Source organism: Podarcis melisellensis (assembly GCF_964234715.1).
Source record: "Podarcis melisellensis genome assembly, chromosome: 14".
Taxonomy (NCBI): Eukaryota; Metazoa; Chordata; class Lepidosauria; order Squamata; family Lacertidae; genus Podarcis; species Podarcis melisellensis.
This window is the reverse complement of record NC_138546.1, coordinates 25522337-25544851: the sequence shown is the minus strand read 5'-3', so window position 1 is coordinate 25544851 and position 22515 is coordinate 25522337. Positions and strand designations below refer to the sequence as shown.

Below are 22515 nucleotides of genomic sequence, written 5' to 3'. Positions count from 1 at the left end.
CTGGAGGTCCCTTCCAACGATACAATTCTATGAGTCCAAAGTAACCCCAGAGCTTTGCCTTGTGCTCCCCGCTGGCGTACCCACCTGCTTGGACACCTTCATCCATGTCTTCTTCAAGCGGAAGATGGCACTGCGGTTGAAGGCCGAGGTGATCTCAAGGACCGCGTTGTAGTTGTGCAAACAGCGGCAGATGTCGGCCACAGCCACCCACTTTTCGATGGTGCTCACCCTGGTGATGATGTCCTCGTTGTGGAGGATCTCGGAGGCGATCAGGTTGCTGATCTGCAGAAGGGAGAGGAGCCGCACAGCCCGGCGGTCATCAGGACCGCCTGTGTGCCATTGAAAAGGATCACAGAGCCCTAAGCTCAAGCACAAAAAGATGAGGACAGGAAAACAAATGTACTTTTATCTCAGGGGCACATGCATGGACTTGGCAGGGCTCTGAGTTCACAGAACTTGTCCACAGGGTTGGCTCCTAAAGCATGAGGTCGCCAAGGTTTCACCACATTTTTTTTGCTGCCCCCTACTGGACATTTTGGGATGCGGGTGGCGCTGTGGGTTAAACCACAGAGCCTAGGACTTGAAGATCAGAAGGTTGGCGGTTCGAATCCCTGCAACGGGGTGAGCTCCCGTTGTGCGGTCCCTGCTCCTGCCAACCTAGCAGTTCAAAAGCACATCAAAGTGCAAGTAGATAAATAGGTACCACTTCAGCGGGAAGGTAAATGGCGTTTCCATGTGCTGCTCTGGTTCGCCAGAAGCGGCTTAGTCATGCTGGCCACATGACCCGGAAGCTGTCTGCGGACAAACGCCGGCTCCCTCGGCCTATAGAGCAAGATGAGTGCGCAACCCCAGAGTCGGCCATGACTGGACCTAGTGGTCGGGGTCCCTTTACCTTTACCTTTACTGGACATCTATCTGTAACTTAGATGGGTAAAGAGTTTGAAATCCATGTTTTCCATGTTCATCTTTAAGGTGCCGCAAGAACCTTGGTTGCTGTTTTGCTTCAGCTGACTAACAAATTCATTGTGGCATAAGGTTGTTGTTGTTTTCAGCAGGTGCATGAAGTGTTATCCAGAGTTGGAGGTTATTGTGATCTAACTGTTTACACACACTTACACAGGATTGTAAATAGGGAGATCAGAAATAAATGGGGCACAGGAAAGTACAGATGGGTATAATTATGTTATGAACAGTGCCCATATGAACAGACATCCTAGCACTGAAGGACCAGGTGTGCAGCCTGGGAGTCATTTTGGACTCGCAGCTATCCATGGAGGTGCAGGTCAATTCTGCGTTCAAGGCAGCTGTCTACCAGCTCCATCTGGTACGCAAGCTGAGACCCTACCTGCCCACAGACTGTCTCGCCAGAGTTGTACATGCTTTAGTTATCTCCTGCTTGGACTACTGCAATGCGCTTTACGTGGGCTACCTTTGAAGGTGACCTGAAAACTACAACTAATGTAGAATGCGGCCAGACTGGTGACTGGGAGTGGCTACCGAGACCATATAACACCGGTCCTGAAAGACCTACATTGACTCCCAGTATGTTTCCGAGCACAATTCAAAGTGTTGGTGCTGACCTTTAAGCCCTAAATGGCCTCGGCCCAGTATACCTGAAGGAGCTTCTCCACCCCTATTGCTCAGCTCTGAGGGCCTTCTGGCAGTTTGCAAGATGTGAGGTTACAGGGAACCAGGCAGAGGGCCTTCTTGGTAGTGGCGTCTGCCCTGTGGAACGCCCTCCCACCAGATGTCAAGGAAATAAATAACTATCTGACTTTCAGAAGACATCTGAAGGCAACCCTGTTTAGGAAAGTTTTTAATGTTTGATGTTCTAGCATGTTTTTAATATTCTGTTGGGAGCCACCCAGAGTAGCTGGAGAAACCCAGCCAGATGGGCAGGGTATAAATATATTACTACTACTACACATCATGTGATAAAAACCTGTGTCCTGTTTCCATCCACAAAAAATAGCTCAGAACATAAGAAGAGAACAAAAGCCTACTGGATCAGGCCAATACCCTATCTATTTCAGCTTTCTGTTCTCAGAGAGGCCAACCAGATGCCTATGGGAAACCAGCAAGGGTGGCACCAAGCACGGGAGCACTCTTCCTTTCAGTGGTTTCCAGCAATTGCAGAGCATAGTTATCATGGCTGGTTGGCATCAATAGCCCTCTCCTTGACAAATTTGCCTCACCCTCTTTTAAAGCCATCTAGGTTGGTGGCCATCAGCTCCTCCTGTGGGAGTGAGTTCCACATTTTAACTACGGTATGTATTGCGTGAAGGAGGACTTTCTTTTATCTGCCTTGAACCTCTTGGTGAACTGTAATTCAGCATAAAAAGGGAGGTCAATAAGAGGGATGGAGCTTCAGTCTTCAGTAGGATAATAATACCTTTTATTAGGACAAAGGAGGAAAGTGTCACAAAGCGTGGCAAGCTTTGGGGTTCTCAAAAACAGTTTAAACATGGCAGCCTCAGTTCAAAGTGGTAAGGTCCGTTTCAGAGAATTCTGGGAGGCTGAAATGATCATAATATCATTATGGCCATCTATGCTTTTCTGCATTTCATTTTCACCTGGCCTCGGTTTTAACAATCCCTGCCCTGCCCCCTGCCTCTGCCTCTGCCCTTTCCAACCACGTATGCATTTCCGGCACTTCAGGAGAAAACTTCGACTGTAATCCACAAGTGCTAATGCTATTTAGAAGAGAGTGGGAGGGGTGGTGGTTCTGGAGACTGGTTTGGCCAGTTGGCCATTTGCTGAACAAACATCAAAGCTTTCCAGCTATTCCATGTCAAGCAGATCCTCTGAAATCCTGCCAAAGTCAAACTTCTGCCTGAGTGCTTTCCTTCTGAAAAGGAGAGCAGGTCCAGATTCTCACAGAAGGAGAAGTTTAGACTTGATATCCTGCATTTCACTCCCCTTAAGGAGTCTCAAAGCGGCTAACAATCTCCTTTCCCTTCCTCCCCCACAACAAACACTCTGTGAGGTGAGTGAGGCTGAGAGACTTCAGAGAAGTGTGACTGGCCCAAGGGCACCCAGCAGCTGCATGTGGTGAAGCGGGGACACAAACCCGGTTCACCAGATTACGAGTCCACAGCTCTTAACCACTATACCACAGAGGCAGATCTGGGAACAAGAACCTCCCCAGCCCGGCCACCCACTGACTGCAATGCTATGCGACACTGCTCCCTTTTCCCCAAATTGGGAGCAGTCCCACTTGCATCTGGGTTCCTCCAAAGCTGTTCAGAGCCCTAGAGACCAAACTCACATCATTGAAGTGCTTGGTGTTCTTCATGATGTACGGAGTCCTCTCGTTCTTCTCCAACTTCATCCAGCCTTGCCCAAAGAACTCTCTGAAAATGTAAAGTGGTAAGAATATAAAAATGCTAAAAGAGCCTGCTGGATCAGGCCAAATGGCCAAATCTAGTCCAGCATCCTGTTCTCACAGTGGCTACCCAGATGTCCCCATGGGAAACCAGCCAGCAGGATCTGAGCCTAGGATCAGGATCCTAACCTACCTCACAGGGATGCCGTGGGGATTAAATGGGGGGTGGGGGCAGGGAAACATGTCTGCCACCTTGAGCTCTTTGGAGAAATAGGCGAAGAAGAGAAATGAAATGAAATAAATAAATATTGCCTTCTCCATACATGCCAGAGATGGAAAGGAGGAAAACAGAAGCCTCTTTGTGACTCACTCATAAGGGATGGTTTTGAAGACCAGGTGATCCAGCAAAGTCATCTGCTCTGCGATTTCCAAAGCAGAGTGGTTTTCAAAGGGCTCTGCCTTGATTCCCGCAGCCTGGAGAGAAAGAAGAAAGCACCAGCATTTATTTAAGCCCCTCAATGGAAGCAAAGACAACAAGCGCAGAATCTGTTGGTAGCAAGCAAAGACTCAGAGAGCTACTATGGGGAGGTCCCTTTTCCTCCCAGGCCTTGCTCAGCCTCTTCTTCAATGGGGTGAGCATCTATGCATATGTGCACGTGTGTGTGTGTGTGTGTGTGTGTGTTGTGAGCACCAGCTAGAGTCACAGAGGGCTCACCCTGAGGCCTGTTGACATTAGAGGCCAGGCGGACAATACCTACAAGACTGCCTTACCCCAAATATGCCCATTCCACTGCTTCGATTCACAGAACCGGCATTGTTACAGGTGCCACAGAGTGGCAGCATCTACATATTGGAACAAGAGGCAGCATGACAGTAGTGCTGAGCTTGGACTGCAGAGGCCTGCTTCATGCTGAGGATCCTCTCTAAGTGGGGACTCTCTCCCCTGGATGTCAGTTCCTCCTTTGAAATCCTGGTAATGTCCGGATGTATGGCAGCCCTACCTTAGAAGTTTGTTGACGTGAAGGCGGGCGAGGAATGCCACTCTGCACTCCATGCAGACTCAAGCCTGAGCTCCAAGGGGCTCCTCAAGTGCTTGGCACTCTGCACCAGTTTTGCCTCTTTGCACACACAAGAAGGGGAAGGGATCTAGCTCAGTGGTGGAGCATCTGCTTTCCCTTCACAGGTTCAAACCCTGGCTTCTCCAGGAAAAGGTGAGGATAGACTCCCTGCCTGAAACCCTGGAGGGCTGCTGACAGTCAGTGTCAACAATATGGCCTAGATCAGTGGTGGCCAAACATGGTCCTCCAGCTGTTTTGGGACTACAGCTCCCATCATCCCTAGCTAATAGGACCAGTGGTCAGGGATGATGGGAATTGTAGTCCCAAAACAGCTGAAGGGCCAAGTTTGGCCATCTCTGGCCTAGATGGATCAAGGTAAAGCAGGAACTTCCTGCACAAATAAAAATGCCTCCTGCTACTCTGCTTTCTTGCAAAGTAATGTGACGCCTGCTCTGTTCTGCTCTTCTCTTTGGAGGAATTTCCCAAAGTGGTTTTGTCTTGAGTGGGGCTCTGGACTAGGAAGCCCTCACTCCCTTTTCCTTTTTGCTGAGAAAAGTGCAGGATGTTACCGGATAAGCCACTTGACTCCTGGGCAGGCAGCCCACTTGCCATCCAGGAGGGACATTCCTGTTCTCTGCTTCACTTCTAAAGTGGCTGTTGAAGAATTTTGCTCCCAAACTTCCAGCATTGACTCACTGGTGCAAGCAGGCGTATCCTTAAAATGGCCCCTTTGCATGACGACCGGGGAGTTACACAAAAACCACCCAAAGACACTTAGAAAAAGCCCAGCAGGCTCTCGTAATTTATGTTGGGTTATGAAATGCTCACTAGTGGGCGATGAAAGCATCTCTTTCCCACAAAACAGAAAGGGATCACAAAGAAGGAAAATACAAAATAAGCACAGCTCTTTGTTGCGATCCAGTTGCGGGAGGACAGAAATTGTGGGAGGACAGTTACCATTTGCAGGATCTCTTCCAGTGTGATCTGATTGTCTCCAGGGTCCTCCTGAGTCAAGGTCCTGAGGTGCAAGAGAAAAATGGCAGCATTGGAATATAAGAGCCCAAAGCACATGGGAGATTTTCATTGCTTCCCCGCTGAAGCCTATTTGCATCGAGGTGGGAAAGCCTAGGTAAAGCATCACTCCCTCTCTTTTAAAAATAATAATGTACTGCCAACCCTTCAGCAGCAGGCCCCAGGCGGATTACAGCAATTTAAGATCCAGAAACTAAAACAGATTGTAGTCACAGGGATGAGGTGGGTCCTGGAAATACACATCTCAAATGGCAAAGGCCAGCATCAAGAGGTGCATCTTCAGCATTCCCTGGAAGCTGTATAATGAAGGTATCAGATGCACCTCCGTGGGAAGGGAATTGCGCAACTGAGGGGCTGCCACAGAGAAGGCCCTCCCCTGGGCTACTTCCTATGGGCCACCAGTTGCCACCACCTAGACCTACCTAAGCAGCTACCAGTGAAAAGAAGGGAGAGGGCCCTCTTGGTAGTTCATCCACCAACTTCTGAGGAACTACCATGAAGAACCCTCTAGCTGCTTTAGTTTAAGTGGTGGCAACTGTCGACTCACAGGCCCAGCCCAGCCCATTGTCTTAATGCTTAACTGTACCCTGGGCTATAAGCACCCTCAGTATTACCCACACCACACTGAGTGTGGCAGTGGATAAGAGCTGGGTGGCCAGGGATTCGGCCCTGCTCTTGGCCCAGCTCATTTGCCAGCCAACCACAGATCTGCAGGAGGGTAACTTGCCTGATGATATTGGCTGCTGCTTTCCTCTCTTGTGTCAGCAGTTCTGGGTCATGGATGACTTCCTCCAGAAAGCTGATCACTTTGCACTTCAGTTCATCGTTTGTTTCAAAATCCTGCAAAAAAGAAAAAAAGAAATGTTTGGGTGTTAATCGACTAAGCTACATTCAAAGTATACCTATTGAAATTAATGGACCTAACTTAGTCCTGTTCACTCATTTCAATGAATTACCGGTAGTTTAAAAAACCAGCCTCTATATCAATTCTGCATTTTCACAAGTCAGAGCAGCGGCTCCCAAAGTAGGTGGCATTGCCCCCTGGAGGACGGTGGGGTTATCTAGGGGGAACACCAAAAGGCAAGGGGGGTAGCAGGAGGTGTGAATGATTATCAGACTTTGAGAAGCTGGAATCACTGGACCAAGTTCATCCATCTCGTTGAATTAATTAAACTGTTACCCGTGCAACTTTCTGCCTCCACTTGTTCTGGGAGCAGCATACCTGGGAGTGCTTGGAGACCCAGTGTCTCAGGACATTGAGGACCCGGTTGGTCGCTGCCCTCCTGATCACAAACTCCTTGTCGCCATTCCTTTGGTCAGGGGGGAAGCCTGGAAGGAGAGCAAAGAGCACAGAGGAGGCCAAGTCAGCTTCAGAGCAGGGGAGGGTAAGAGGCCATGCAGGGATGCCTGGGAGAATAAGCTCCAACCTAGCTGGGAGGTCAGGAGGGTTGCCCAGGCCCTGCCTTCTAAGACCCAGCAAGTTCTCCTAGATGTTGAGATTTAGCAGGCAACCTCTGTGCCAACTTTTAAATGCCAGCTGAAAACTTTTCTGTTCCATCCAGTTTAAGACTGGATCCTCCCACAATGGTTAATTGATGTCTGTTTTTACTTTTTTATACAGTGGTACCTCGGGTTACAGACGCTTCAGGTTACAGACTCCGCTAACCCAGAAATAGTACCTTGGATTAAGAACTTTGCTTCAGGATGAGAACAGAAATCATGTTCCGGCGGTGCGGCGGCAGTGGGAGGCCCCATTAGCTAAAGTGGTGCTTCAGGTTAAGAACAGTTTCAGGTTAAGAACAGACCTCAGGAACGAATTAAGTACTTAACCCGAGGTACCACTGTATATGGTTTTTATTGTATGGTTTTATGTTTTTATTGCTGAAACAGCATATACCGTATTTTTCCATCTATAGGACACTCCCTTATAAGTCCCTCCCCCCATTTTGGGAGACTCAATTTTAGGAAAATGAGGGGAGATGGCCCCAAGTTGTTAAGCCTCTCCCCCCCCCCCCAGCAGCTGTGGGCAGGAAACACTCCCTAGATCGTTTCCCACATGCAGCAGCATTGGGGAAAGTTGCACTCCTGGGAGCACAACCTCCTGTGATGCTGCCACGCGGGAAAGGATCCAGGGATCACCCGCCGCACACAGCTGCATTGGGGGAAGTTGCGCTCCCACCAACAAACTGGCTGGTGGCGCGCAGCTTCTCCACCCCCCCCCATGCCACTGTCCATGTATTGGGTGACTCCAGTTTTTTGATGTGATTTTTGAGTCAAAAAACCTTGTCCAATACACGGGAAAACACAGTATATGTATAGCTTGGGGGCACGGGGTGGGGAATAGGCTGTATGTCAAGGCCTGTCTAAGTCCTGGAATAGCCAGTCGAGCTTCCTGGTGATGAAATGAGCCATTAAGGAAACAAAGGGAATGGTTCTGTGCTAGATAGGAAAAGGGTGGGCTCTACTCCCTCAACTGGCTGCCAGTTAGAAAGGCAAAAGGCCAGAGTTGAGAGCTGAGTTATGTGAGCTAGAAGCTGGAGGAAGCGGGCAGGTTGAAAAGGCAGAGAGAAAGAGCCATGCTGTGGGAATCCATGGCTGTAGCTATAGGAAAAGCAAGACTGTCTTGGGGTGTTAATGTTGTGAACCCATCCATTGCAGGCTCAGGTTGTATATATGTGTAAATAAACCATATATCATAAAGACACCACAATTTCCGCTATACTTCATTCCAAAGCAAACACAAATTCTGGATAAGCACCTAGAACCTCACTCTGCTTAGAGACTGGTGTGTTGTGAAAAACACACACAAGCATGATAATAGTGATATACAAATATTAAATAAATAAATCCCTCAGCAGCACAATGCAAGTGTTTATGCCCCCTACCTTTCAGGATACAAACCCTGCAAAGGGAGTACAGTATGCAAATCAATGAGGCTTTTGCAAAGTGTCCCCATGGCCTCTTCCTTCTGCAGAGAAAATGGGGTGGGGCCCCCAAGAAGGGGAGGAATCCCCATCCTCTCACCTGCACTGGCAAGGGACATCCTCCTGTACTTCTCTTTGGTTGGCGTGCCCTCATTGGCGCCTGCGGTTGCGATGGCAAAGGCTGAAGCAGCCGAGAGGGCACTGCGAGTGTTGTCTAGCTCCCGGCAGGATGTCATCACGACCCCATTGTTGTAGGAGAACAAAGGGAATTCTGCATCAGGAAGGGGGAGAGAAAATTCGCAGTGAGCTTTCCTCTGGCATGAAACACTCCCCAAGGGCTCCTTCCCCACTTGCTGGCTGTTAAAGGAGACTCAGAGAGGGCCAGATCCTTCCCCATCGAGAAGAGTCAACAGCCTCTCTCAAGTGGTCTGTGCAATGGTGTTCAGAAAGGCGTGGCTGAGAGCTGATGTTCATCACCATATTATACAACAGGAAGTCCTTCTTTATACAACACATAGGTAAACTGTGGAACTCACTTCCGCAGGAGACAGTGAAGGCCACCCACTTGGATGGTTTTGGATGAAGACCGGACAAATTCATGGAGGAGAGGGCTCTCAGTGGCTGCTAGAATTACCTGAGGAGTTTTTGCCTTTGACCAGTTTTGGGGTCGTGGGCGATTTGGTTGGCGAGGTCTCCGTTTCTGCCTCATCACTCTGGTTGGGATCCATGTCAGACTCTTCTCGGACTGACGTCTCTGGGCCTAGTTGGGGCAAGCGGAGGCATTACTTACGGATTTCACACAAAAGACCTTTCTGATGGCAAGAGCCGTTCGACAGTGGAATGGACTGCATTGGAAGGTGGTGGACTCTCTATGACTGGAAGGTTGGATGGCCACCCGCCAGGGATTCTTTAGCTGTGATACCTGCATTGCAGGGCGTTGGACTAGATGATCCTACAGTTCTACAATTTTATTACCCCCTTCCTGACCCTGCTCTACACAGGAACATCCCCTTCCTCCAGAAATCACTTACTTTGCTTGTTCAGAAGGGTCTCCTCTGGCTTCTCTGTGCCCGCCTCCCCCTCATCGGAGATCTTGTTGGAGTAGTTGCTGGCAGAGACGTAGAGCTTGTTGATGTCCAGAGTGGTCTTGCTGAAGGGCGACATGGAGGAGTACATGCTGGCGTAGCCATTGGAGGAGCAGCTCAAGGCAGCCAGGTCCAGGGCCTTCCCACCTGTGATGATGGGGATGTTCAAGGACAGCTTCCTCCTTCGGCTTGGGGAAGAGGACTTGGTGATGGAGAGGGGTGGTGGGGAGGAGAACTTCCGGTTGGCTCGCGGAGATTTGGGAGGCTCCCCATACAGGAGCTTGGTGTTCTGGCTGCTGGCAAATAGGAGCTCCAGAGACCTGGTGGGCAACAAAACCAGAAGAGACCTCATTGACTCTCTGCACCTGCTATCACTTTCCCTTTCCCTTTCCTTTGTCTGTCCCATCCCCAAGCGGTACGGAGGCTGGAACTTCTAATTGCTGGGAAATCTACCTAGTTGCCCATCTAGCCTAGCATCCTGTTCTCACAGTGGACCAAGAGATGTCTGTGGGAAACCCACAAGCAGGATTCGAGCACAAGAGCCCTCTCCTCTCCAGTGGTTTCCAGCAACTGGTCTTCAGAAGTGTTGGTGCCTTCTACTGGGGAGGCAGAGCATAGCCATCGTGGCTAATAGTCATCAATAGCCTTCTCCATGCATGGCATTTTTGCCTCACCTCCCCAAGCCCATATTGCATTTCTCAGGAGAAAGTATCCTCCTCCAACAGGGGGGAAGAGGAAGTGACACCTCTGGTAGACTCACCTTGCAGGAATTGCACTGATGGGCTTCTTGTAGATAGTGATCAGTTTGTCCAAGACAATCATAGCTGTGGTGAAGACCCGGTAAGAGTGCAGGAAGGTGTTGAGGAAATCGATGCTGAGGAACCTCAAGTCTGTCAGTCTCTCCAGGAGCCGCTCCACACTGGCATAGCGGATCTGGAGGACTTTGCAGGAGTTCATTGTTTTGCTGAATCGGATGTCTACATCGTCACAGTACAAGCTGGTGTCAGACCTGGAAAGTACAAAGATGCAGATAAACGGCAGCATGGCAAACCATCATTTCCTTCTGGCCACAGAACACAGGGGAACCAGAATATTCATGGGGCCCACGCAGGCATTCACTGACAAACAGGGTAAGCTGGTTCAGTTGTGCATTCATCATTTTATTTGTTTGCCGCTGTTCCACAACAAGGATCTTGCTCACAGCCGCTTTAAACAAAGGAAGCAAGAATATACCTCAACCTGCCCCATAGTTGGTACCTATCAACACATGTGGTGGGACTGCTCAAAGGTGGCTGACTTTAGGGATAAGGTGTTTGCTGAGATCTCTTTGATAACTAAATAAACTGTTACTCCACCTTTCCACCTGGTGCTTTTGAACTTGTCTATGTAAACGGTACGGGGTTTGAAAAACAAATAACTTATTTCTCATCTCAGCCCAGAGTTGTATTGCCAAATTCTAGAAGACCTTTAATCTTAATAATTTGGATTGCCGGAATTCTAGGGCCTGGCAAATTGCTTTTCTTGAAAACATATTGGATATCTAAAGGGAAAAGCTTTAAGTTTTTTTAAAAAAATAAAGTTGACCAGCCATTTACGCCTAATTTACTTATGCAGGCATCCCCAAACTTGGCCCTCCAGATGTTTTGGGACTACAATTCCCATCATCCCTAGCTAACAGGACCAGTGGTCAGGGATGATGGGAATTGTAGTCTCAAAACATCTGGAGAGCCGATCACTTATGTGATCGAAACCTTGGCTACACAGCTGAAAAATAAATAAATACATGGAGAGCGTGGTAAAGCAGCTTCAGAAAGAGCTTTTTAGGCTTTCTGCCTTGCTTACTGGGGTCTGGGAAGGTTGTGCAAGGGCCCTGGGATGCTCACACATCCCTTTCACCACAGAGGCAAGTCTTCCAGGACTGCATTGCTGGGACCCCAGCTCCTAATAGGGTGGAGAACAGAACTGCAAGCCGACAACGTCAAAAGCACTCCATGAAAACTACCTTCTTGTGCCTCCGTTCATCTCAGGCACTTACTTGATCATCTGGGGGACGGTGACTTTTGAGTTCTCCTCAAAGGCATTCATCATGAGGCCATTGCAGCGGATGTTGTCCACACACTGAAATACACACATACAAGCGTGAGGTGGGTGGAGAATGAAAGCTGCATTCCAAACTGTGGAAAAGAGCAAAGGGACTGCAATTCTGCAAGAGAGTTCTGCATTGGTGAATCTTTCTGAGGTGTCTGGATGTCTGCGTAGACTCTGGAAAGCCCACCCATTCTCTAAAAAATTATTATTAGTTTATTTCTTGCATTTTTATCCAACCTTTTTCTCTGAGAAACTCAAGGTGTTACACATGGTTCTCCTCCTCCTCATTTAATCCCCACAACAGCCCTGTGAAGTAGGTTAGGCTGAGAGGCAGGGAATGACTGACAGTGATTTTCATGGCTGCATGGGGATTTGAACCCTGGTCTCCCAGGTCCTAGTCTGACACTCTAACCCAGGCTTCCTCAACCTCGGCCCTCCAGATGTTTTTGGCCTACAACTCCCATGATCCCTAGCTAGCAGGACCAGTGGTCCAGGATGATGGGAATTGTAGTCTCAAAAGATCTGGAGGGCCAAGGTTGAGGAAGCCTGCTCTAACCAGTACACCATGCTGGCTCCATTCAAAACTCCACCCCCCAATCCCAAACTATTCTTAGAATAACCTTTATTCCAGATGGTCTGAAGATTATAGTCACACTGAATGATTCATTTGATGATGATGATAGTATTATTAAATTTATTAACAGCCTTTCACTAGCAGGTCCTAGGGTGGATTACAACATCTAAAATCCAACATTAAAAGAGTTTTAAAAAAATCACAGCCACAGGAATTTGGGTCCCCAAAACACATATCTCAGGTCAGGTGTCAAAAGGCCAAGGCAAAGAGGCGAGCCCCTACAGAAATCTGTATAACAGAAGCCAGTGTGGTTTAGTGGTTAGGATGTTGGACCAGGACTTGGGAGACGCAAGTTCAAATCTCTTAGCTTCACTTACCTCACAAGGTTGTTGTGGGGGTTAAATAAGTTGGAGAACCATGTACCTCACACCTTGAGGTGAAAGGTGGGACATAAATGCAGTAAATAAATAAGATTAAAGGTGCAAGATGCACCTGTGGAAGGGATTCCATTGCTTAGGGTCGGCCTCAGAGAAAGCCCTCTCCTGGGCTACACCCCAAAACTTCTTTTGGATATTTTCCTTTCTTTATAGAGTGGCCTGTGGGGTGGGGGTGTGCCTCACCCCCCAATCCTCTGGCACCTTGATTTGGGTAGCTCCTCCTCCCCCGGGCTTGACTCCGCCTTACCTGGCTGATGTCACTGGTCCAGGCTGCCTTTTCCTGCCTGGATGAGGCCACAAGGATAACTGTGTAGGATGGGCTGTCTTTTGGCTCCACCACAATCTTGAAGTCAAGATGGTCTATATCTTGCCCGGATCCTTTTGCTTTGGAATCGAGAGCACACAACAGTGAGATGATTTGTGAGGGTGAACTACAGATTGACGGTGGGTGAGCGTAACTTTGGGGGTGCAAACCATAACTGCGCTGGGGCCCGCCTTGGTGCAACGCCAAGAGGGTGGCACAGTGACTGCTGCGTTTGTGAGCAGCATCAGGATCAAACCCTCCTCAGCCGTTTGTGGGAGAGGAGCCGCCATCTCTGCAGCATTTGCATAGCTCAGTCTTCTCTGGCAACTTCAGGCTCAGTCTTTGCTCAGGGACCATCTGTGATTCCCCCCACACTGGAATTTAGTCATTCTTCAAAATATAACTTCACAGATACAATTTTTAACCACTTCATAGGCCAGCTTCAATTAAACTGAGGGGTGGGGAAAGCAGAGCATCTACTTTGCAAGGAAAAGGTGCAGGTTCTTTCTTTTTAAAAATTATTTTATTTCATTTAAATCTTCACAGAACTCTAGCCCAATGGTTGCCATCAATTTGATTTAAAGTAATTTTATAATGAAATGATTTTAGAATGTTGTATTATTTTATTGTTGTTAGCTGCCCTGAGCCCGGCTTCAGCTGGGGAAGGTGGGATATGAATAAATTTTATTATTATTATTATTAATAATAATAATAATAATAATAATAATTTTTCTTCATGTTCACAGAAGTTTCCCTGACCAATTTATATGTTTAAGGTCCAGATGCAATGCATATTGTATAAAAGAGAGCACTTATTGTTCACCTTGCATGAATTAAACCTACATACCTTTTAACTCTACAGACTTCTGCATAACATTTAGACAAAGCTCTGACACACAGCATGCCTAGCCCTCATATATATATACTGTATTCTTTTTCCTATCTTTCATTTCTTTACCTCTCCCTCTCCCCTTGAATTGATGGAATACTTTATTAGTCTTGTTTGTTATACATTTAAGTCTCTCTCTCTCTCTCTCTCTCTCTCTCTCTCTCTCTCTCTCTCTCTCTGTGTGTGTGTGTGTAAAATGTCCTGGGTTCATTCCTTGGTGATATTTCCAGGTGCAAGTGCTGGGAAATATCCTCTGTCTGAAAACCTGGAGAGCCACTGCCAGTCAGTGTCGGCAATATTGAGCTGCTAGATGACCAGAGGTTTTGCAGGAGACTTGCAGCTCTGGGAGGTGGGATTCTTTGGGGGAAGCCAAGGCTGTTTAAATTGATACAATACAGTTTCAAATGTATAGTGCAGATGGAGCAGATGGGAATAGCATTGCATAGAATTGCACATAGAAAATTCAATATTTTCAGACCACATCTCCACCATAGTTGGATAAAGGTGCTAAGAGATGTTAGGAGACACACCCACCCTATTCCCCTCATAAAACTACAATTCCCAGAGTCATTTAACAACCAATACCCCCCCAGTGAAGTCTTGGAACCACAGCTCTATGCAGGAAATGGGGGTTTCCTAATAACTCCTAATAACTGAAGAGAAGACTCCCTGGAGATGAGAAGACTCCCTGGAAAAGACCCTGATGTTGGGAAAGATGGAGGGCACAAGAAAAAGGGGACGACAGAGGACGAGATGGTTGGACAGTGTTCTCGAAGCTACTAACATGAGTTTGACCAAACTGTGGGAGGCAGTGGAAGACAGGAGTGCCTGGCGTGCTCTGGTCCATGGGATCATGAAGAATCGGACACGACTAAACAACTAAACAACAACAACAAATAACTTTCAGCACCCTTACCAAACTACAGTTTCCGGGATTCTTTAGGGGAAGCCATGACTGTCTAAAGTGGTGTGGTACTGCTTTAAATGTGTCGTGTGGGTGGGCCAAAGTTTGCAGGGGGCAAACAAGGAGGCTCACTCTGGTTTGTAGACTTTGCCTAAGGTCTGAGTAGTACTTACTGTCCTCATCTGTGCTCTCTGTGTCTTCCACCAGGGTGCAGTCAATGAGGGAGATCACACCATTCTGGAATAAAGAAAGAAGTATGAGGAGGGGGCCACTCGAGCGGGAAGTTCTTACCACCCTGTTTCTCTTGCAGGTCTTTCCTTTCACCTGGGGAGGCAGAGAAGGGGCAGGAGGTGGTGGTGCCTAGTGAGACCTGCCTCTCTAGGTTTGGATGTTATAACTTACTGGCTACATCAGTGAGGGTGTCAAGTCAAACGCCAGACCAAGTTCAAGGTGTTTCTATTAGTATATAAAGCCCTTAGCAACTTGGGACTAGTTTACCTACAAAGTTGTCTTGCCCCATAGACACCCTTTGATTGGCGGAATTGGCACTGCATTACAAGGCAACGACAAAGAGCCTCTGCTGCACATTACCAAATCACAGATAAATATATCTATGTACTGGCTCAATGGGAAAACTTTAGAAATTCCTAAGAAATCACACCGTTGTATCAATCTTCTTAGTTCCAGTGGCATTTAGGACCCAGGGAAGTGAGGCGTAAGGGGAGGGGTGAGTGAGCCCACAATAATCTCTGAGATGTACAGTCACATCTGCAGGGCCTTTCCAAGGCATCTTCATAACCTGTGATATCCTGCCCCCAAAGTGTCAGACAGATAAGCATCTCAATCACAATAGTGATAGTCAGGGCTGAAGCCAGGACAAGACAAAGAGGTGTATTTGACTTGACATAGGGACCAGAGAACTGTAAATGCTTTCCTTTGTACTGCGATGGAGTACATGTGAAAGATTATATTTGAGTGACAGGGGCATGCTTGGATCTCTGTGACATATCTATGATGTCTTGATGATGCTTCTGGAAATGTATTATGGGAAACTTTGGGAAACTTTAAAGTACTGATGTAACCATTGTTCGGGGCTTCTATCTGCTTCTTCTGTGTGGTAGTTTGAAGTCTTGTTGCAACAATAAAGATCAGGCCTACTGGCCGCTGTTTTGCTTCTATCTCCTGGCTGAAGTCTCTTGCTTGTGACCTCTGACCTGAACCTATGGGAGCCAAGTTTAGGCTATTGTGGGGTGCTCCAATGACTCCCTTATACCTCTTTTAGTATGGCAGCACCTACCCTTTGATTTCACCTGCCAGGGACATGAACAATTTGCACAAGCTCTTTAGTAGGTGTCTTCGCCAAGCCAGATTTCACCCTTTCCAATTTGCAGAGTCCTTACCTGGTTTATTGCAAGTTTTTCTCAGGCACAGCTCTCCACTCTGGACCAGAAATGCCTCTCATGCCCCATGTATGGTTTCCATTACTCCACCCACTGAATGTTTCTAAAGCTGTACTGGGGTGGGGTGGGGGGTTGACATGTGGTTTCTGACTGGGGCTATGCCAACACTATACAGTTAAAGCCCATTATTCCCCCCCCCCAAAGGATCCTGGGAACTGTACTTTGTTCAAGGTCCTGGGAACTGTCACTCTGCAATGGGTAAACTACACTTTCCAGGATCCTTTGAGGAAAATAATGGGATTCAAATGTATGTGTGCACATGCAGCCTGGGATTTTTGGATATAAACTGTTCATTCACAAAGGTGATCGAAAGAGTGTCGCGGTCCAACTCAGGCCCCCTTCCTGGGTCCACAGAGCCAAGGAACTCCACACTCAGCTTTCCTTCACAAGGTAGAAACCTCCAGCTATGGCTGGAGATGTTCTGAAAGAGTTGTGGAAGTCTCTTTCCCAGGACATGCAAGGCCTGCAAGAGGAGTTTTCAGGGGAGTGACGGGAGACTGGAGCTTCTTCAAAGAGTGGGAAATGGATCCCTTTCCCACCTGCCAGCCACTCATTTTATGACAAGGAAAACAGAAAGGCATTTCAAAAGTAAACATTGCAAAAAAATAATAATGTCATAATAACAGAGCAAAACAACACAATGGCAAATATAATAACATATAAAAAGCTACATGGCAATACTATAAATAGAAGATTACGCAAACAACACCCAGCACTCAATAGCAAAAATAACAAGGGAGCCTGACAGTTTCACCTTGGTCCTAGTTTCACCCCTTCCACGATGTTGCTCACAGTCCCTCTCCTGCAGCAACTTCTTAGAGGGCTTCCGAGGGCAGAGGGTGGGGTATCTGGAAACCCACTGCCCTCCATTGCAAGGCCAGGGGCCACCTGCTCCCATCCACTCACCTTGGTCAAGTGCAGCTTCCCACCTGAGCCTCTGGTGCAAATGATCAAGTGCTTGGAGAAGAGGAAGCACTGCCTCTCACCCTCCTTCCTCAGGGAAAGGGAGCCCAGGCGACCCCGCGTGATCTTCCCCTTCTCGGACATCGGCACTTGGATGAGGGAACCTTGGAGGAGGAGGAAAAACACTGGGTCACAGGGGCTGGGCACATGCCATTCTTCCTTCCCAGGCACCACCTTCAGGAGACAGGCTGGGGCAGCAGGCAAGAGTCATTAGCTTGGCCCTGGACTGGATCGTCCCCTCTCACTCCCCAACAGAAGAGGAGGGCTCCTCAAGAGTAGGGGGAGCCAACCTGTAGTGCTCTAGGAATCCCATCAGTCCCAGACAACATCTAATTAGCAACCTGCCCCTCCCCCCAAGCTAATGCAATTCTAGGCTGCATCCACAGAAGTCTTGTGTCCCATTCTGGGCATCACAATTTAAGGAGGATACAGTGGTACCTCGGTTTAAGAACAGTCCGGTTTAAGAACAAAACCAGAAATAGTGTCCCGGTTTGAGAACGTTACCTCGGTCTAAGAATGGAATCCGAATAGTGGAAGGGCACCGGTGGTGGGAGGCCTCGTTAGAGAAAGCACGCCTCGGTGTAAGAACAGTTTTGGTTTAAGAATGGACTTCCGGAACGGATTAAGTTCATAAACCGAGGTACCACTGTATTGAAAAGCTGGAATGTGTGCAGGGGAGGGTGAATATGATGACCAAGGGTCTGGAAACCAAGCCTTATGAGGAATGGTTGAGAGAGCTGGGTATGTTTAGCCTGGAGAAAAGGAGACTTGAAAGGTGGTATGATAGCTATCATTAAATATCTTTTTGGATGGCAAGAGCTGTTTTGCAATGGAATGGACCACATGAGAAGTTGGTGGACTCTCCTTCAGTGGAGGCTTTTCATCAGGGTTTGGGTGGCCACCTGTCATGGATTATTTAGCTATGATTCCTGCATTGCAAGGTGTTGGGCTATGTGGCCCTTGGGGTCCCTTCCAACTCTACAAATGATTTCTAACACAGCCAGTGCTCAGGGGAATGATGGGAGTTGGAGTTCAACGGCATCTGGAGGCAGCATCATGGTCTGCCCCGACCAAAGGGGTGACTGGGTAGCAATGGCCTGGAAATGGTGCTGTGCTGAGAGGCTAGAAAAGGCCACTCTGTCTCTCCTCTGCAGGGAAGCTACCTTGTCTGACAAATGTCTGGCTGGTATCCAGCAAGATTTCACACCCCTCGATTATCATCCTTTCGATTGCCAAGTTCTTCCGAATGTTTTCTGTCTCGCTCACTTCGTCGTGCATTATCCTACGGGAAGAGGAAAAAGGTCAGCAAAACGCCAACTGCATTGGGACGGCTACAGCTGATTTTATTTCCCCACCCCTAGTCCAGAAAATGGACCCATAGATGGTGGGGGGGATAACAGCTCCTGGCACAGAGTTAGCATTCAGCATAGTTCCAAGTGTAGCAAGCATTCCACCAGTTTAAGCCATTTGTGGCGAAGGGTTGACAGAAAAGCTGGTTTTCGGGGGAGGCGGCTGTTCTCTGTGCCTTCTCTCCACCCCAAGGAGAACAGAAAGGCCATTCGGGAAGAGGGGAGGTCACCATTCTTCAGCCATTCATCTGCTTGAGGTGAAGGACAAAATGGCGCCCATCCCATTCCATGGACAGAGGTTCATTGGACTGGATTCTATAAGCTGAATCTTATTTCAAGATGGGTGACATGACAACACCCTCCAGTGCCCCTGAGGGCAGCTTAGTAAAGGATGGCAGGCAGCCTATGTGGGTTACCAAGGGTTCCTGCGTTGCAGGCGGTTAAACTAGATGGATCTTCGGGTCCCTTCCAAGTCTATGACTCTCTGGTTCTATGATTCTAAGGCCTCTCAGCCAGTCCCCACATTCCCAGCACCTGCCACCTGAGGCAGCTATCTCCCTCTGCCTAATGGTAGAGCTGGTCCCCATCACTTAGGCTGGAGGGAGGAGATGGCAGGATGCTCACACCTCCCCACCCCCCATTGTACTGGGCTGGACTAGACCTTTGGATCCCTTCCAGCTCTACAGTTCTATGATTCCTCCTCTTCCTCTGCCTGACCCAACAAGAGCCCTTTTCCCACCACCTGGCCCATGCGGCCAAGCCTTGGCCGGTGGAAGAGTCCCGGGTCTAACCGAAGACGGGGAGTCTCTCTGAGACCAACACGCCTTTGAAGTTTCTCAAGCAAGCTTGAAACTTCTCCTCGGGGATGTGTGTTTTCCCTTCTCAGCATTTTCTAAAATAGCATATGCTGCCTTGTCATCCTGCCCTTCACACATCCTGAACACGGTGTCTCTGCTGGAGTACAGATGGAGGCTTATTTTCCCCAATGTGATAATTATACAAAAATGTGAGAAGTTCAGCATTCATTAAGGCGCTGAGCTAAGCGTGCTGTGGGGAGCTCTCTCCGTGGATGGTGGCGAGTATTCGGGGGTGCACATACAGTCACGTAGCACCCGGGTACATTCTCGCCTTCCAGAACCAGAACCTCATGGCAAAATTTGAGCCCAAAATTCAACACACCACACCCTCCACCTGACAGCCTGAACTGCCAAATCTCCCCACCTGGAGAGCTCCTCCAACTTGGACTTGGCGTAGTCCAGGCTGTTCCTCTCCACATGCTCATGGGGCGTGTGAGCCAGGAGCTCGTGCAGCGTCAAGATGTACCTGGGGATCTGGGCGAAGAAGAGACAGGTGAGAGAGGGTGGAAGAACAATTCCGTGCAATGCAGAAAAGTCCACAGGTAAGACATGGAAGCAGCAGGAGGAAATTCTGGGCATCTCCCATCCAAGCTATTTGGTTTCTGCATTTTTTTTTTTTTTTGGAGCTGCCTAGAATCCCCATGGCTGTTGAGAATAAGTGGGGAAAGCCCAGCATGGCCACTGGCAGGAGGTCCAAAATGGCATTGGCATTGGTCCAAAATGTCCGGAGAGCACCAGGTGAGGGAAGGTGGCTCTAGTTCACTCAGGCCTCTTTTTTGTGTTGGGGGTGGGCAAAATGTATTGGTCCCCATTGCTCAAAAAGTGAGGCTCTCCACCCCAAATGGCCACCCCAAGAGCAATGCCCTGATCTGCCCTAAACCAACCTGTCACAAATATCCTGCAAGTCTCTTCAAATGTTAATAGGGTACCTAAGAGACCTGATTCAGAAAGAGCCAGGCTTTAAAAAGATGCCCTGCAGCTCTGTTCCATCCCAGCAACAGGCATAAGAATCAGCTCCTAGGGACTGAGGGGTTTGCGGTTATTAGACTAAGGGGACTAGGCTAGTGACTAGTCCCCTAAATGTTCCGCTGGTGCCTCCTTCCCAAAGCCCAGGAAGCTTCTGCCTGGCTTAGGGAGGGAGGTGCAAGGCTGTGATGGGTTTAAGATCCATCCTGCCATCTTCCCAAAGCCCATCCAGCTTTTGGAAGGAGGCAGGAGGGCTCAAGCATCCTGTCAGAGCCCTGGCACCTCCTTTGCAAAGCCTGGGAATCTTCTGACCGGTTTAGGGAGGCAGGTGCGATGCTCACGTGCGTGACGTCGGGATGCCACAGTGTCACATGCATGACTTCAAACCCCCATCCTCTTCGCAACCTAGTGCCTCTGGCCCTAACTGTTCCCCTATGAAAAATTCCACTGCACGCCACTGCTTCAGATCCACACCCCCGATAAAATATTTTTGATTAATTATGCGGGTGGGGCTTACCTGGGCCCCCCAATATTTTATTCAAGTTGGCATCCCTGGCACCAGGGATCTACACTGAATTTCTCCTTGCACTTGGGCAAGGAGAGAGAGGCTTTCTTGGGCACCCCCTTGAGACAGACACCTGCTGCTTCCTCCCACACCTGGAACATGGGATATGTCAGGAAAGTTTCCAGCGTCCGCTCCTCGCAGTCCGGCTTGGCCTCATAGTGCTTCAGCAGCTTGTCGAAATCCCTGTTCTGCTTGCAGTGAGCCAGGATCTGCAGGCTGTACTGGTGGTTCCGAACAAACTCCTGGTAGATGTTGAGCATCGGCAACAGGATGTCAAAGAGGTCAGCTGTGAGCAAAGAGGTGACAGTGAGAAGCAGTGGGGTAGGAGATACAGCCAGCCCCTGTTGACTCTACCCTGGAACCTAGTGGGCACAGGATATTGGCTGGTTGTTGTAGGGGTACGGCAAACCAGGGGGTGAGGGCATGGAATGCAGCATCCGAGGAGAGGCCATGGCTGAATAGGAGCAACTCTGCGCGGCAACGTTTTGTTATGGTTGACGCTTGTCCTCCTGTTGAACCAGGAAGAAAATGAAGAGCCAAGAGTGACACTCACCCAGCACCAAGGTTGGCCAGCTGGAGATGCGTGCTTTCAGGCCCTGGTAAAAGATCTGATGTAAAAACATGATCGTCTCACTGAAAGAGAAAAGAAAAGGAATCAGATGGGGGAGCCATTGTGTTAGGCATCTCCTGGTTCTCCCAGGGTTCAAAAAGTATGAGGAGTGGGTGCTCAGTTCTTAAGAATGAACCTTTTATTCTCTGCAAACACAGGACTCCTAGTGTTATGTTAGAGGGAGGAAAACTTATCTCTATCTACTTTCTTCACGTTAGGCATAATTTTATAAACTTCTATCATGTTGCTTCTTACTCCCCTTTTCTCTAAACTAAAAAGTTCCAGATGCCACAACCTTTCTGCATAGAACCCCCCCAATCAGTTAGGCTGCCCCTTTATTGAACCTTTTCCAACTCTACAATATCCTTTTCAAGGTGAGGTGGCCAGAATATACATGGTAGTCGCAACATAGATTTGTATCTTCTTCAGTAAACCTGCTCAGCTGAGCGCTGCTGGCCTCCTTCTGTTTGGACAAACACAGCTCAGAACACATGTACACATGTTTCCATGTGCTTTGTCTGGACACAGGTGTCTTCATACAAAAAAAGGGGGCAGGTGGGAAGAGATAACCAATAACGCCTTTCATCTGATACTGGTTGTCACCAGCCCCTGACTGTCAGCAGAAGAATCTGGCAGCCAGTATAATATTTCAACAGCAGCTCAAAGTGAAGCATTGCCCTCTTCCTTCAAACTGAAGCTGTCCATTCATTCCCACTATTGATCCCAGCACTCCTGGGAGAAAGGAAGGGATTCTTCAGCCACAGAGGGACTAGGATGGGCAGACTGCTGTCGATCTGCAGGACACGTGGAAGTGTGGATACCAGCCAAGCAATTATCCTGCCTTGTGGGAAGGTGGAAAGAACAAACTGCTCTGTTGCATTTCTGGTGATGCCATCCATGCCAGATGTTCAAGCACTTATCCAGTGAGGAAGGTGGCTAACAGATACTGGGCCTGCATCCATACTATACTGTATGTTTAAAGCACACTCTCCCACCAATAATCATGGGAACTGTCATTTCTCCTTACAGAGCTGCAATTCTCAGCACCCTTAAACTACAGGTCCCATGATTTGAAGCACATTCTTTTCCTCAAAGATTTTTGGAGTGTGGTTTGTTAAGGGTTGC

At 48.4% G+C, this 22515-nt stretch overlaps 1 protein-coding gene across 1 annotated transcript in view; it reads right to left on the bottom strand.

Moving 5' to 3' along the window:
- The window catches only part of RASGRF1 (Ras protein specific guanine nucleotide releasing factor 1), a 57669-nt gene that overhangs the window by 5944 nt on the left and 29210 nt on the right, over positions 1–22515 (bottom strand). The window contains exons 6-23 of the mRNA XM_081888159.1: positions 21334–21413; positions 20873–21066; positions 19614–19723; positions 18207–18325; positions 16987–17147; positions 14794–14857; positions 12771–12907; positions 11460–11542; positions 10185–10433; positions 9371–9744; positions 8974–9099; positions 8440–8610; positions 6638–6744; positions 6143–6255; positions 5341–5401; positions 3696–3799; positions 3269–3353; positions 85–282 (exon numbers count right to left, since the gene is read on the bottom strand). Coding sequence (XP_081744285.1) covers positions 85–282; positions 3269–3353; positions 3696–3799; positions 5341–5401; positions 6143–6255; positions 6638–6744; positions 8440–8610; positions 8974–9099; positions 9371–9744; positions 10185–10433; positions 11460–11542; positions 12771–12907; positions 14794–14857; positions 16987–17147; positions 18207–18325; positions 19614–19723; positions 20873–21066; positions 21334–21413 — 2536 coding nt within the window. The remainder of the gene's footprint in view (positions 1–84; positions 283–3268; positions 3354–3695; positions 3800–5340; positions 5402–6142; positions 6256–6637; positions 6745–8439; positions 8611–8973; positions 9100–9370; positions 9745–10184; positions 10434–11459; positions 11543–12770; positions 12908–14793; positions 14858–16986; positions 17148–18206; positions 18326–19613; positions 19724–20872; positions 21067–21333; positions 21414–22515) is intronic.